We start from the raw sequence: 16,438 nt of genomic DNA on the forward strand, positions 1-16,438 counted from the left end.
TGGGGGGGGGGATGGAAGCTTTCTGTGAAAGTGGACAAATTTAATAAGCCCTTTCATCTTTCATGTCTATGAGTTTTGTTTTGTTTCATCTTGAAATAAAAGCTGTATTCTTCAAGGGCACTAACAGCATGGTTTTTGAAACTCCTTAGCTTTCAACAATGGAGTATAATATTTTGTTTTACCATTGTGTTAAAACTGCAAGTGTTTTTCTGACTTCTTTGGCATAATGATTTATTAGCGTTGACACGCCGGGATTGTTTGTCAGAAGTCAAAAGCTCAGGTTTTGCTTCTTCTGGCAGATTACATATAGATTATGCAAATCACTGTAGTGCAGGTTATAACCTAATTCTGTTTTATATTTTGAACAATGATGACTTCTGTAAGAGAAAGCTATCTAGCATTTTAGTTGCTAATGTATTTTTTTTCTCCTTTTTGTGTTCTACAAAAGCAACCACATTAAAAAGTGACGGTATGTGTGCAGGTTTTGCTGCTGTGCATTTTATCTGTTTGTGATGTTAAATATGTAAAAGAAACATAGCAGTCAAATTGTCTCTATTTATACGGTTAGTGGCTTTTTCAATGCAAAACTGATTTTTTTTTTTCCAGGACTTTAACAATCAGTTTATAATTAGCAATCACAGAATTTTGTAGAAGACTAGAAAAATTTAATTTATTCATTTTGTCCAGGTAACTCGCACCTGCAAATTCAAGATACTTTATAATCTTACAACTCATACTTTTATATGCCAATTTATAGTCTACTTGGGAGTTATTTTTTTATACTTGAAGTATATGCATTTTAGGAGTAAGTACTGGGTTAGTACTTTTTCTTCAACATTGTTATCTTTTGCTTGAAGTGAAATTCTTCCTTTTAATGTATTCATGTTTCTCAGTTGCGTTAATAAGTGAGTTTTATGTGTCTGTAGTCCAGCTTTGAATCAAGGCAGCTCCACACAGTTCCCTGCTGACCTTAAGAAAGTGGCAATTTTGACTGTGGAATGTAGGCAATTTCAGTCCAGAAATCATTCCTTTGACATGAAATGGCTGAAATTGCTCAATGTCTTCTTTTTTTCGGGGTGGGGGAAGTATCACTTTTAGCTTAATTCCTTTGTTTTTTGCTACAGACACTTGTATGCGTGTATATAGATAAGCACATGGGATGTACGTTGTATAGAATTGGTACAAATACTGGATTAACAACAGTGACGTGACTTCTGTGTTCGCACACCTTGAGACAGACTTTCCATCTGCAGGGTTATAAATTAAAATGCAGATCAAGTCAATCGAGGCAATTCACATACTGCAGAAATTAGTCTGACTCACAGCCCACAGAGTCCACAGCCTGAAGAGACCCCCTACTACCTGGCCACAGCTGGTTTCTCTGTTAACTGGTTTAGCACAGAACAAGGACCAAAGATGAGTGAGGGTTGAGGTGCGGTGCCAGGCCAATACTGGGGACTTGTGCTTCGTCGTATCAGAGGTTTGAAGGAAGTCATGTCATTTCAGGACTGTCAGCACTGAATTTATACATGTGCATGACTGCTTGTTAAACTAAAAACCAACCTTCATATGACCTATTTGCCAATTAACTTTATTTGCATGGCAGCAGGAGCTGAGAAATCTAGCTACGTTTCCAAGCTTCTTGGTTGTTGTTAAATACCACCTGCTTAACTGAATGTTTTTATACGGAGTTTTACATAACATCTTATAATGATCTAATAGAAATATAAGCAACACTGCATAGTTCATTTGGGCTGTGTGTCCTTGCGTTGTATTGCTCACACCTTATTAGTCTTCAGCAAATGTTCCACTTCTCTTTAGTTTTGGCAAGCTGCTCGGAACACCATTTCCTTCTTTTCATTCTGGTGGAGTCCAATTGTTCTTTGCTTATACTGCATTAGCCTTTCCCAGAATTTAGCCTGGAGTTTTTATTCACTGGGGAGTTTCCAGTGTGTTTAGATTATAAAATGATTTCCTAGTGGGACTGTGACAAACCATGCTTTCAAATAATACTGTCAAACTAGATTTCAGTGCTGGTTTTCTGTGTTTCTTTGCTATTTTTTAATAGAAATTTACAGAAATGAAGCATACAATCATTTTGCCTCTTGAAAGTGATATTTTTCAGATCATCCTCCCAGACAGTTAGGATTGTCCCAAAACTTTTTATTGTGCTGTTTCTTACTAGGTTTGTGTAGATCAATTGGTGTAAGCAACTTTCTTATCAGTCATCTTGAGCAACTAAAGGAAGACTCTGTGATAACTCCACATGTTAATCAGGTGAGTAGGTAAATATATTTAAAGTAGCTGGGTTTGGGGTTTTGCTTTGGGTTTTTTGGTTAATAATCGCCTCCCCACCCAAACTAGCCATAGTCACACAATTTCTTCCCTTTCGTTTCTATATACATACTGAGAACCATTCAGGAAGATGACCTGAAATACATGTGTGGGGAAGTCCCTGCTTTCTTTTCCCTGGTTTCTCCCAAGCCACTCGCTTGTGGCTGGTTTTAAGGCACAAACAAATGGTCCATGTGCCAGTTTTTGATGATAAAGCAGTTTAGAAATAAAATTCAAGGAGCACTGAACATTTAGCATCGCTAGAGTGAGGAAGGTTTTGGAAAGCCTGTGTTCAAACAGCATCTATAATTCCTCTAAGCAACACTGAAAGCCTCAGGTGATTACATATCGATGCAAGGGTGCTGTTTCTCTTGCTCCCCCGTTACTTCATATTTGTATTTCAAGATCACATTAAATTCAGAGAACTTCTCATTTAGGAAGGTGCTGCGAGAGCCCTGGCAAAATTTTTTTTTGCTGCCCTAGGCAGATGAAAAATGGACACCTACATAGCAGCAGACTTCCAGGACACTGACAACTCTGTCTTTGTTGCAGTTTGCTGCCCACAGCTGTGCTGGATGCTCATGCTCCTGTTCCTACCACCTCCTGCCAGTGAAAGCGTGCTTATGTTAACATAGAACCGGGAACTGGAATGGAATAAGTGCGGGCGTATGTTTTTCCCCTTTGTACAGGTGGTGAGGATTGCTGGCAGCTGTTTATGGTTTAGTATCACAAAAAGGTTGCTCAGAATGTGACTGTCAGAATCTTATATCTCTGATTTTTGCTGTCCACTAGACTAGAAGTTACTATAGGACAATTATGAGTAATGTTAAATTAACATAAACCCATATAAAATATTTAAATTCAATTATTCAAAATAAGCCGATGAAATATGTTTTAAGATGGGCAGGCTGATGATTGTTTGAGAATTGCTGAGTTTGCTAAGGTCCAGCTGGGTCTGCTTTTCAGAAATACACATCTTCAAAGTTTTATTGGAGTTTGACATAAGTCGTTACTCTCTGTTAAAGAATAGCATTTCAGTGTCCCTCTACTACAAGGACACTGCAAAGAAAAAAAAAGGTAATCTTGGATTTGTTCTGAAATTTCCTTTTACCCACAATGTCATAGAATCATAGAATCATCTGGTTGGAAGAGACCTTAAAGATCATCGAGTCCAACCATCCACCCTGCACTGCCAGGGTCCCTAAACCATGCCCCTCAGCTCCACATCCACATGGTTTTTAAACACTTCCAGGGATGGGGACTCCACCACCTCCCTGGGCAGCCCGTTCCAATGCTTAATAACTCTCTCTGTAAAGAAATTTTTCCTGATATCTAATCTAAACCTCCCCTGGCGCAACTTGAGGCCATTCCCCCTCGTCCTGTCATTCTTAATATGGGAGAAGAGATCGACCCCCACCTCCCTACAACTTCCTTTCAGGTAGTTGTAGAGAGCAATAAGGTCACCCCTGAGCCTCCCCTTCTCCAGACTAAACAGTCCCAGCTCCTTCAGCCGCTCCTCATAGGACAAGTTCTCCAAACCCTTCACCAGCTTCGTTGCCCTTCTCTGAACCCGCTCCAGCACCTCAAAATGTCAAAATGCTACTGGTCTTACTGTGTCAGTAGTGTTAATAGAGGGAAGTGTTTCTTGATATATTTGATGGCATTGCTTTTTCTGTGGCTGAAAAAGAAGAGACAAAAAGTTGTGACCGTAGTGATACTGGAGGGAAGGGTTAGGAGAATGCCCCTGCTTTATTCAGACAATCATTATTTTAAGGTGGTGCCCAGCATTGTTCCAAATTAAAAACAAAGAAGCAATGAAATATCCACACCACTGCAAACTGCTCTGCTTTGAATGTTTTTGTTATAGCATTAATTTTCACTTCTTAGCGTTACAGGAACCTTATAAACCATAGTTCAGGCTGTCCTCAAAAGAGCATTTATTCTGTTTCTTTCTTAGTGCTGGAGAGTACTGAGGCTGATGGTGAGATTGCTTAAGCATTATCAAATAACTAATGAATTCCTAAATTTAAATTGGGAATTGAGGTGCTATACTGAATTCTAATGTCACTGTCCAGAATTTGTAATACAAAAGATCTTTGCTGTACTTGTACATAAAACAGCATACTCTTGAAATGAACTTATTTCTACATACAAATCATTTGCAAACAATCATTGTATACAGAGTCTTAAATCTTGTAAGAAACAAGCGAAGGAAAATCACTTCTCTCCTTGCTGTGTTGAATGAATTTGCATAAAGAATTTAGGATCTTCTTTCAATTCCAAGAGTTCTTATGATGTTAAAATTGAAAGTTGTTTGGGTTTTTTTTTTTTTTTTTTTTTTTTTTTTTTTTTTCTGTGAAGAGGGGGAAGTAGGAAGGCGGGAGAAAGGAAGTTCTTTAGACTTTCATAGTCTGCAAGCTTAGTAGTAAGCAATGTTTCTAGTTTACAAACCAAGTTGTAAGTACTGCCTCTTCTTGGTTCCTGGAAAAGAACAGTATCATCAAGGCTTTGAAAGAAGTAGGAAAGGCCTGTCTCTTTGAGAATAGAGCATTGTTAAATTTAGTAGTAAACAAGCACCTTTTAAAATTACAATCTATTGTTAAAAATCCCATTAAATACTGTGTAAAATTATGATAAATATTTTATTCGAGCATCATGTAGAATGAAACCTGCAAGCTAGAAGTTACAGTTTTGTATTCCAGACCTTGTAATTGACTTGGCACTAGTAAGTTTGGATTTATGCTCAAGGAAGTCTTTGAAGTCTCTTTGAAGGCTCTTATGCCTGTCACCTCTTAAGAAAAAAATTACATTTTATAAGAATTTAATTAATACATATGTTTCACTTAATAAAGTGATACACTGAACCCAAATATAAATTGTTGTTCTCTGAATTCCATGTAGGAATGCTCATCAATATTTTTTCTATTTTTATAGAAGTGCAAATTGCTGTGTAATGACTTCAGAGAGATTAAGTAATGTTGTTAACATTGCCATTAATACTGAGCTCTACTCTGTAAATTTGTACAAGATAGAAATGTATTTTAGTGGTTTGAGGCATCAGGAAACAACCCCTTTGTATATAAACTCACCTGAACTGTTCCTCTGTAGAGAAAACATTCCTAGGATTATATTTCGGTTTTATAAAGAGAAGTAATTCTAAGACTGTGCCTTCCCGCTGAGAAGCTGACTGAAGTCCAGATGCAGGGAAACTTTACCAGGGGAAAACAACCCACAGCAGGGTGGAAAGAATAAGGCTTTTGTATACCATCGTCCAAGGTATGACGTTCTAGGGGTGTCAGGATTGTTACTAGTCTTCAACTCTTCCCCATTGCACTAGGACTGTTGTAAAAACCAGCGCTTACTTAGAGTTCCCCTGTGGCTGACCAAGTAACAGAACTCTGTTTTATTAAACAAATGCTCGTTTTTACACACAAGTAGCTCAGAGTGCCAGAAAAGATCGAGATCTTCCTCTACAGCCATATGATGGACAGCCCTGGCCTGACAGAAGTTTGGTGACTAAAATAGCAAGGGTGGGGCAAGCCAGGAAGTAGGAATTATTATTTTGAGGGGAAGCACATACTGGCCCCTCACCCTGTGCTGCTTCTAGCTCAGGATGCTAGTTCCTTCCAGTCAGATGCTGCTAGAATCTTCCAGAAAGTTTTCACAAGAAAAATAAATTCGGAAGTTCTTATTTTTTACGTTTGATTATTTTAGTAATATACTTAAGAAAAATACTTGCTGCTACCACACACAACTGCATGTGCTAAAGTTGCACGCACAAACTTTGGGGGTCTCTTGATTCAGTGAAAGGCACAAAGCATAATCTTCCCAAGCGAGAAGTAGTTATTGCTGTGTATTCTGCTTGTGGAGCAGGCAGGTGACATCTCAGCATGTTGTTCTTGCTTTAAATATTTCTTGTGTATCCTGGATCTCTGCTGCTTAGATTAGACCAGCAGGTAAATTCTGCTTGCGGTTATATAATAATAAATGCTGAGTAAGTCATCTGATGCCATAGGGGTACTGCATTTGACCGTGAATACATCATCATTTTAAAAATATTTCTAGGCTATGTTATTTGTTACACTGAGTGTAAAGAACATCTACTAAAATTGCTGTTACTGCTGTAATAGTTGAGTAATGCACCATGCTTGCTCACTCTTTTTCCCCTCATAGCTTTGCGTAAAAACAATTAGAATATTTTCTAGTCAGCTCAGGTGCAAACAAGTGAATAACTGCATGACCTAAACACTTGTCTTAACATACAAACATGAAATATAAAGGCCACTCAAAGGTCAAGAAACATCAAAGGTTGAAGGCATGGATGTCTGCTGCTTGAACCTTGTTCCCAAGTCCGCCTAGTAATTTAGATCATAGCCGCTTTAGGCTGACTCAGCCCAGCCTTTGAGAAGCACAGTTTTTTCTTAGTGCATATTGAATGACTGCCAGCCTATTGTTACGGACTATTGTTGTCTGAAAAGACAACATGTACTAAAGATGAGAAACAGGAAATGTTCATTTGTCCTCTTTGTGGCAGAAGAAATTTTCCAGATTCCATGTGTTGAGGTAATTGTTGAGAAGAGTATTTTTCTTCAGAATGTGCAAGACTTGTATCACTGGAACCATGGTGATGGCCAGTCACAAAAATACATCACATGATTATGTATTTTAGAAAGGAAAACACTACCCATTTTCATCTGAATGTAGAGGAAGGTGTGCTTCTTAAAACATATAAACCATGAAATACCAACTTACATATTATTACAAAGGTTCTCTTTTGGCATTTACTACATGCTACACTGCTCTTCTGAGATCCTTCCTTTTCAACAACTTCTGTTTCCTTTTGCTTCCAACAACTATGTCTTTGTAGCTTATTGCTTTTCCCTCTTTTAACTGGTTCTTGGCAATTTGTGATCTTACTTCCTACACGGAGTCTCCTTCACACTTCGTTCCGCAGTGTGATCACTTTCCTGCATAAGCTCTTGGTGATGCCACACACAGAATACAGGATTTTCCGTGTATAGTCCATTCTAACAGGCTTTGCTTCCGAGGTCAGGCCCCCATCCCAACAAGTTCTTCTGGTTTGCCTCTTGCAAACCCAGTCCCTGCCCAGCCCCCTCCCCTTGCCTGTGCAACTTGAAGATCATTAATAAAGAAACAGGAAAGAAGTAGAGTTGGGGAAGAGAAGGTAGTCTCAGCTCACCAAAAAAAATGCCCTGATGCTGACTTCCACTATGCATTTGCTTATATTTCTCAAACACAGAACAAAATAAGAGAACAAGTCTGACTGCAGGTAGAGCAGACAACTGCTCCATGCGCCTTACTTCGGGGAGGGGGGGTGGGCATAAACTATGTTGTTAACTATTGTGCCAGTTAATGCCAAAATGCTTATGGATTAATATCCTTCACATGTCTTCTGAAACTGGTAATTAACATCTCTCTCCCGGGAGCATTGATTTCATTCATGTTGTACTTTTAAAATGAGAGCAAACCCATATTTATTTATCAGTGATGTTTTGTACTAAATGTACTCTCAAAATTTTTACTGAAAGCTTCTTTCTATTTCTCTAAGGTTGAATATCACCCTTTCCAAAGACCTCAGGAGCTGGTCGATTATTGTAGGAGCAGAGATATTGTGTTTGAAGGCTACTGTCCTTTAGCCAAAGGTGAAGCCCTCACTCACCCTAGTATCATTCAGCTGGCAAAGAAATATGGCAGAACTCCAGCACAGATTTGTATACGCTGGAGTATTCAGGTAATGAAGGGTGGTGATAAAAATGTGTCTTCTCTCTCAGGGAAAAAATATAAATAGTTTGGGGTTTGTGCATCAAAGCAGAATTTATACAGAAAGTCTTTTTGCCTTCAGTATGTTGAAACCATGTGAACTAACTCTGCTGTACTGGAAATCTGGAATGTAGTACACAAAGCATGGCAGTATTTTAAATATGCAAACGATCTGATTGTAGATAATAAAAAGATCTACCAATAAAAGAGGTGTTTTCAAAACATAACAATTAACAAATGTTATAAGCCGTATGGGGCATTATTCCATTTCTGCCACTCAACACAAGGTACTAAGCACTGAAATAGCATATTAGCTTGACACAAACTACATAATCTGTGTTGGAAATTAATGCAGTGTATGTAACTTCAGTTAAAAATAGCATTAGAAATGTCAGTGTCCTCTGAAAAATGACATTAAAACCTCAGAAGACATGAGGAATGTTCTGAGGATAGTTCATTTTCTTTGAAACAACGAGAATTTTAATGATGAGAAGCATTATGTTTTTCAGAATGGAATTGTCACGATTCCAAAGTCCACAAAAGCAGAAAGGATACAGGAAAACTGCAAGGTAAGATTTTGTTATGCATTCAAGTCTGACTAACGTGCAAATTAGTGTTTTTCATACTTTGGTTTGCCTGCCCATTTTCCTATGCTAGGTTTGTGTTGGGGCAATCCCTTTAAAATTGGCAAATTTTAGTACCATAATATTAATCCAATATAGAAGAAAACCATAAATCACAAATGTCAGAAATCAATTGGAGAGCTAATCAATATGTATTTTAAAAAAGATATCCATAGAAAGATCTTTAATAGTTGATTTTTGTTATTAATGTTTTTGTTTATTACTTGGCTGATTGTCGAACATTCTAATCTGGTTATGGTTAGGTCCTTTTTGTGATAGGCACATGGGTCAAATGAAGGAGTCTGTGTGCAATGCATAAAACTGTATGAAAGCTGTAAAACTCTCTTGGGGATATCCCAGACAGAGACTTTCTAAGGAGATAAGGTCCTGCCAGAGCTGACCCTTCCCCTACATTCTTCCTTCTACTCATCTTGCAAAGAAGGTCCCAGCATGAAGGCTATGAACAAAGAAAAGTGGTGAATGAATGAGGATTGTCAGCATGATTTCCCTCACCCTTTTTTAAAATTTCCTTTCCATACTAAATGATTTTAATTTTTTACTTCATTTTTCTCTCTCTAATCTGAAAGTGCTTTCTTCAGGGTTGGGAAGGGGAAACCCCAACAACCATATTGTTACTTCCAAAAATATTGTAGGGGTATGAACTGTTTGGCAAATCAGGAAGAAACATTGCAAGAAGATAGGAAACTCCTGCCTGCTGGTTAAATCACTGTGTGGGGTGTCAGTCAGCGTACACGTGACGAGGATTTCTCCTGGTGGCTATGCCCGTTTACGTAGCTCCTGCATTGACTGTTAAGCTGACGTGCACACTGCCTTCTGTGGTACTGTGCTGTGAACTAGAACAGAGAACAAAACCAGGTTAAAAATCTTTCCTTATTTGTTTTATTTTATTTTCCCCAGTGGTATTTTAAATCCAGATTAATTGCATTTTTTACAGAGTTTACTCTGTGGACCCACCAATTCATTGCACACAACTAAGGGAATGCATTTGTAAAACACTTACGATGGAGAGGAGGAGGGGAGAACTGACACAGTTATTGAATGTTATCACATCTCCCTTCTTTTTTTCTTTCCCCCATGCCCAGGCGTGTTGGCTTGACTCTCTACCACCTCTAGTCAAATTAGTGAAAGCATCAACCTAATTAAGCCCTCAGTATAAAATACATAGTATTTCTAGTTCTGTGGCTGCTTCCTGGTTTAGGTTTAAAAAAGCTTGAGCACTGAGGTTTGACTACCAGGGTCATTCCAGCAGACAGCAATTGCTGGATAGTGCAGGATGGGAGGAGCTCGTTTGGCAGCAGTTCAGGCTCCGCAGGATCTTTTTACTGAGTATTGAGGAGCTCTGACAAAGACAACAGACCAACTTAAAGCAACTGCAGTTCCGAAGTGATAATGTTTGAAAAAGACACCTGCTAAGAAAACACTGCTACCATCATTCATGTTGCAGGTCTCGCCAGAGGAGATGTTGGTGACTGTAAGAACCTATGTATGAAGACAGATAGTTGCTTTCAAGTTGAGTTAGGACTGAGGCACTGTGGTCCTGTATCTGTTTCTGTATTAGCTGATCTGTAAGTGTTTTGTCTAGGCACACAGAGAAAAGATAGATGCAGCCTTTGGTTTGCTGGCTTTCTGAATGTCCTGATACCGTCTCGTAATTCTCATGGCTGAAGTTCAGAGGAAAAGAACTGTAACATTCTGAACTGAACATTAGGATATAAGTGAAATACCGAGCTCAGGTAACCAGAGGGATACCTGTGGCAGTGACCCTTACAGTGCTGTCAAAACCAGCTTTGATACTACTGTTGTCTTGGACCTTTGCCTGAGGCCAGAGTGCTACAAAAACCATCTTAACAGAGACTACAAATAAAAATGCATCACAAAAGGAGAAAATGACCCAGTGGAGCCTGGCAGCTCAATGGAATTAAGTTAAGCTTAATGGAATTAGTCTATAGCAAAACGTAAGAGGAATTTTCAAAAGGTAAAATACAGAAAAATTCAGCCTCCCATTGAAATGAATCTTGTCAGTTTAAGAAACTAACGGAAACACTCCTGACTCTGCGTTCCTGATGTTAACTATATATGCATTCCCACAGGTGTTTGATTTTACAATAGCAGAAGATGATGTTGAAATTCTGAATGGAATGCATGACGGGAGACACGTTTCCTGGGACCCGAGCCTTATTGTGTGAATGAAGGTTTGAGCTTTTTCCTTTGTCAGTGACCAGTGACACACACCATGTAATTTCAGTTCAGGGAAGGTTACAATGAGACTGTAATCATAAGATTAACGGCTGCTGGTAATAACTGATTTGAAATCCTTAACATTGAATACAGACAAAAGATATTTTTGAGGATAGCACTTTTGTACAGAGATCTTACATTTCCACATCAAATCCTAATCCACAGTTCATTGAAGCCCATGCAAAGTCTCCTGTTTGTGCCATTGACCCTGCAGCAGGCCCTTTAATCAAAGAGCATGAGCAAATATTCCTTCTTTAAAAATGTAAGCAAAAATGCTACTTACTAGCGTACAACACAGGTCTTAAGTACAAAATACTTTTTCAAGTGATTTGTTAGAGGGGTGCAGTGTATGAAGAAGAAAAACCTGGGTGGAAGAAAAGAAAAGATGTTAATACCATTATTATAGTACTTAGGCTGTTCAATATACAGCAAATATCCATCAAAAACATCACTGTAATAACTGAGCATCACCAAAAAAAGTTTTATACATGCTATTGCAGAATAATGGCGTTGATCCAGAGAGTTCTATGCATATGATTTACTAGCCTGTAGATAAAACAAAGCAGGAATCTTTCTAGAGAAGCCTGTGTTAGAATAACCTATCTGCATGGCGAAGAGTTGAGGCATCCTTCTTATTACTGATCTTTTTCTCTTACTGGAAATTCTGGTGAGTTTTATGTGCCTTCTAGTGAGAATTAGTTTAGTTTTCATTTTGGATTTGTCCAGGAAATCTCATTAAGAGACTATACTGTTCCTCGGATTTTCTTATAAAATATGTGTATATATGTGGAGGGATAGACAGTAGTTTACAGATCTGTTTAGAGAAATATGTCTGCAAAGTCTTTTATCGGCCAAGTATTCAACTTGTAGTCACGTTGGTTTGATATTTTAGGAGTTCCTGTGACTGGAAAGGTATGGAAAGTCTGACTATGATTTATATTGTGTGTGGACTTCCTGAGGCAGTTTTCCCAGTGCTGTTCTGCTTTAGTCATATCATGAAACAAAGCTCCTTAGTTTTTTATCAAGAAGTGACTTACAGCAATCGTATTCTAGCCTGCATTGTTTGTCCTCAAAGCAGAGCTTCTGTACAGCTTGGCTAAAACATAGACAAACTTACCTTTTAAAAGGTAATGGCTACTCAGAATAATTGGCCGTTCTTTCCCAGTTAAAGTTTCTGTGAAAATTTGTCTAGCTTTGCCTCTGGAATCAGTAATCTATTATTTATAATTTTAAAATACAAAATATTGAATGAAATGCTGTGCTCACTAATACCTGTACAATGTACTGCTGCAAGAAAGATACACAATCTCCTCAGCAGGGTTATTTTTTAGTGTGGCCTGCAGTTTGGGGTGTTTCAATATCTGGGAATGCCACTTTAGGCGTCTAAGAACAGCTACGTACCTGGCTTAACTGTTGTGATGAGGGGTTCAGTAATTCCAAAGAGTAAGGCTCATTTATAAAATTAAGGTGATTTTTAGGCTTTTTTTAGCTTTTGCAGAAAATTGTGGCAATGACTAAGTGAAAATGAGAAAGATTGCCCAGAAATAAACCTGTCTACCATTGGTCATTAGCCAATACTGCTTTCGAAAAGTCAATTTATAGAACAGTTTCTTAGCAATATGAAAAAAACCCTCTTAACTGTGCTGTTGAGGGACTCTGCTTCACAGTGTATCTAATTCATAAAGTGAGGACTAGAAGTGAATCACGTGCCTCATATTCACTGAGTGTGGCTTTTTGGCAGTGAAGACTTTCTCAGAAACTACAAAAGAGAATTTTGACCTCTGGAGAGTTTTACCTCTAGTTCTGTCTGAAGAAACAGACATCACATCAACATACTATTTCCAACGCAAATGATGTATACAAAGGAAACCAAATCCTTCTGTATGCTAGCGAACTCTGGCTTCGGCATTACCAGAACAATACCAGTTAGGACATGCTACGTGGGTAGGAGTCGTGTGTTGGTCAGAACAGCTCTGGGTTTTTTTGCACTTGATTCTGACTGATCGTTTCCCTGTTCTGAGCTAAACAGAACTAAACCAGATTTTCTTGCTAATCCCCCCACACACAGATGACTTTAGGCTACAGTGAGGATGACTCTGTAATTTATTGATGTATTTCATTGTTCGCTCTGTCAAAGAAATTGCACAATGGTTTTTGTGTCTGCATCTGCTTTTGCTAAGAAGTCAAGCCACTGTTTCCTCTGGTCAAGATCGTGGTATCTGAGCAGTAATGAAAGGAATAATCAGATAGAAACAGTACCAGGGCCACTCCAAAAGTCATGCCTCCTATTTCCTTACACGGCCCACGACATCAGAGGGGGATGTTGGAGGTCTGGCAGTCGAGGTTGAACCTTCCTGCCAATCCTGCGTTCAACGGTGTTGCCGTGTGACAGACGGCAGCAGAGGGGCAGCCTGACAGAACGGTGTCTGACGTGGGGGTGCGTATGAAGCAAAGGCGTGTCACCGAACTCCTCCGTGCGGGAAGAATTGCACCCGCTGCCATTCCTCGGCGCTGCTGAACGTTTGCAGAGACCAAGCAGTGGGTGCCAGCACAGTGAGGTGGTGGGTGGCGCGTTCTAGCAGTGGTGGCAGTGACGGTGGGTCACCTCTGTGGGTGCAGATTTTTTACAAGTGTGGCATGTAAATTTTTGTGTCTGCATCTGCTTTTGCTAAGAAGTCAAGCCACTGTTTCCTCTGGTCAAGATCGTGGTATCTGAGCAGTAATGAAAGGAATAATCAGATAGAAACAGTACCAGGGCCACTCCAAAAGTCATGCCTCCTATTTCCTTACACGGCCCACGACATCAGAGGGGGATGTTGGAGGTCTGGCAGTCGAGGTTGAACCTTCCTGCCAATCCTGCGTTCAACGGTGTTGCCGTGTGACAGACGGCAGCAGAGGGGCAGCCTGACAGAACGGTGTCTGACGTGGGGGTGCGTATGAAGCAAAGGCGTGTCACCGACCTCCTCCGGGCGGGAAGAATTGCACCCGCTGCCATTCTTCGACGCTGCTGAACGTTTGCAGAGACCAAGCAGTGGGTGCCAGCACAGTGAGGTGGTGGGTGGCGCGTTCTAGCAGTGGTGGCAGTGACGGTGGGTCACCGCCGCTGGTGCAGATGTTGACCAGCGCGGCGTGCAGGCTTTTGTTCATCGCCGGGGAAAATGCACAGCCAGTGGCGGTGACTGTGTCAAAGCAGCGTTCTGTAGCGGAGAATTTGCTCTATCAAATAGTGGTGTTGGGCTCTTCGGGTTGGTTGTAGTTTCCATGGAAATATTACGTAAATAGGAGGCATTACTTCTGGAGCGACGTACATATTACTAAAAAGGCATTTTTGTTAAGGGGCAGTTGTGGCAAGTCACAGTTTTAATCTGATACTTAATTTCCTAACTACATTCAGACTTAATTGTTGTTGGTTCAGGACTTTTCTGGGTGGGGGCGGGGTTTTTTTGTAATCTTTCCTAGCAATTGCTTTGCTACCAGGTAGTGGATTTAGAACTACGAAGAGGATAATTTTAACTATGTACAAAGCCAAGTGTAAATTGAGGCCGTACAAGCTTTTTAAGTGCCAGGACTCAGCTGGCCTGACACTTGTCTTTCTCTCGCTTGACCTGTGTGGCTTGGCGCATTGTCCTATCACTGATAGCCATTGTTTTCTGCTAGAATCTGTAATTGCCTGAAGAGACAGGAACCCTGTTACCTCCTGTGCGTTTGGGATGTATCACTGGAGCCTCTTCCTTTGAACAGGGCATTCACAAGTTTTCTACCATGTTGGTTAATTTAGAATCATTGAGCAGATCTTCTTTTACTTTTGATCAGGTTGCAGAGAGGACAGACAGACAGACTTAGTGGATTCATATTTTATGTTCCTCTCCACAACTAAATTGACATTACTGTTGTGGTAGATAAGTTGCTTTTTAAGCAAAAGCTGCTGAAAAATAAGTCAACATCACCTCATCTAAACAAACATTTCTAAAGTACTGACAGCTTTGATTATAATTTAAGACAACCAGTAAGAAATTAGAAAGGGAACAGTAATGAGATGTAGCGGTAGCTGTGAGGAGTGATGTTCTGTAATAGAAGCAGAACCTAGAAGACTGAATGGATATAAAAGTGCTGAACATACAAAATCAGTAAGTTTAACAGCATTTTAAAAATTTTTTCTTTGGTCAGTTAGCCTGGAGGTGTTAATTTTTTAAGATTTTTTTTTTAAACTCAGGATTCAACTCTCATGTGAATTCTTGGAATTATATGCATATTCTTCCCCAGGGCTGAAATTCCTCCTCTTGTCCATACATCTGTAAGACAAGCTTTCTCTAGAGAGAAAACTTTTTCATTTTTCTACAGTGACCATTTTTAAGATGCATTCTTCTTATCAGTGTAACCCATCATCTTGTCAGTAGGAACAGGGAATGCACCTGAAAATGGAAGGCACTTACTGGGTCTTTTATGGCAGAGACTGATTGGGACACTCCTTTCTAGTTGAGATAAACCATTCTTTAAAATGAGATAAAATTTATCAGTGCTGTCTACCGAAGTGCAATCAGCTGCCTTTGCAAGAGCATTGTGGCTCTTAATGGAAAGGAACTCTCTTGAAACAAATAAGGAAAGTTAAAAAATAGTCAGTGGAAAGGGTGAGGCCACTTTCTGTGCAGGCAGGTAACTTCCTGTTTCGTTGAGTGGTTCCTTCTCTCGTTTTTCTTGCCTATTTCTGAATTTCATCTTTCATATTACTGGAGGTGAAGGCACCTAAGAACATTTAATTGGAAAATAATGGAAATGGTTTTGTAAAGTGCATACTTCAGGAATTTTTTTTTTTTTATTCAGGCTGCAGGAGTGTTTCTACCATACCTGTCTCCCAACATACCTTTCAAGACATTGCTTTTCTGACTAGCATAAAGAAACTATAGTACTAGCAACTTCACAAATCCACAAAGCCAAGCAGACTGCGTAACAGTCACCTTTCTTTTTGCACCCTACTTTTAGTGGTTAACACCAGCTGATTTTCTTTTTAAAAGAGCAGTGCTGAACTGTTCTAACAGGAAAGCTGATGTTAACCCCGTGTTTCTAAAAATGGGGACAGAGGTGGAGGAGCTTATGCTGACACTAATTGCATTCAGGCAGGTAACTCTTTCCACATGGCCACACCCTTCCAAAGCTTTGAAGCTCACCTCTGACTACAGGGCACTGGGTAAAAGGAACAGATAAGGCAACCTTCTGGCAAATTTCTGTGTTGCTATGCCGGGAGCGGTTTTTTGTACTTAATCTTTTGGCACTTTTTGCAGCCTCCGTTACAATGCCTGCACTTTTGAAAGAAAATGTCGAGTATCTGCACTGCCTTGCAGTGAGCCTGTGTTATATTTATGATATCAATGATGAAGCCTTACTGTTAGTTTTTATGAATGACTCCTCCTCCATCTGCAGCATTGGACCAACAGACATAGTTC

At 39.6% G+C, this 16,438-nt stretch overlaps 1 protein-coding gene across 1 annotated transcript in view; it reads left to right on the top strand.

Annotated features, from left to right (window-relative positions):
• The window catches only part of LOC104500092 (uncharacterized oxidoreductase ZK1290.5-like), a gene marked incomplete at its 5' end in the record, with an annotated part of 28,958 nt that extends 18,013 nt beyond the window's left edge, over positions 1–10,945 (top strand). The window contains 4 exons of the mRNA XM_010143688.1: positions 2,186–2,277; positions 7,904–8,086; positions 8,625–8,684; positions 10,850–10,945. Coding sequence (XP_010141990.1) covers positions 2,186–2,277; positions 7,904–8,086; positions 8,625–8,684; positions 10,850–10,945 — 431 coding nt within the window. The remainder of the gene's footprint in view (positions 1–2,185; positions 2,278–7,903; positions 8,087–8,624; positions 8,685–10,849) is intronic.
• Positions 10,946–16,438: the final 5,493 nt, after the last annotated feature.

The sequence above is a fragment of the Buceros rhinoceros genome, unplaced genomic scaffold (genome assembly GCF_000710305.1).
Source record: "Buceros rhinoceros silvestris isolate BGI_N320 unplaced genomic scaffold, ASM71030v1 scaffold13689, whole genome shotgun sequence".
NCBI classification, from domain to species: Eukaryota; Metazoa; Chordata; class Aves; order Bucerotiformes; family Bucerotidae; genus Buceros; species Buceros rhinoceros.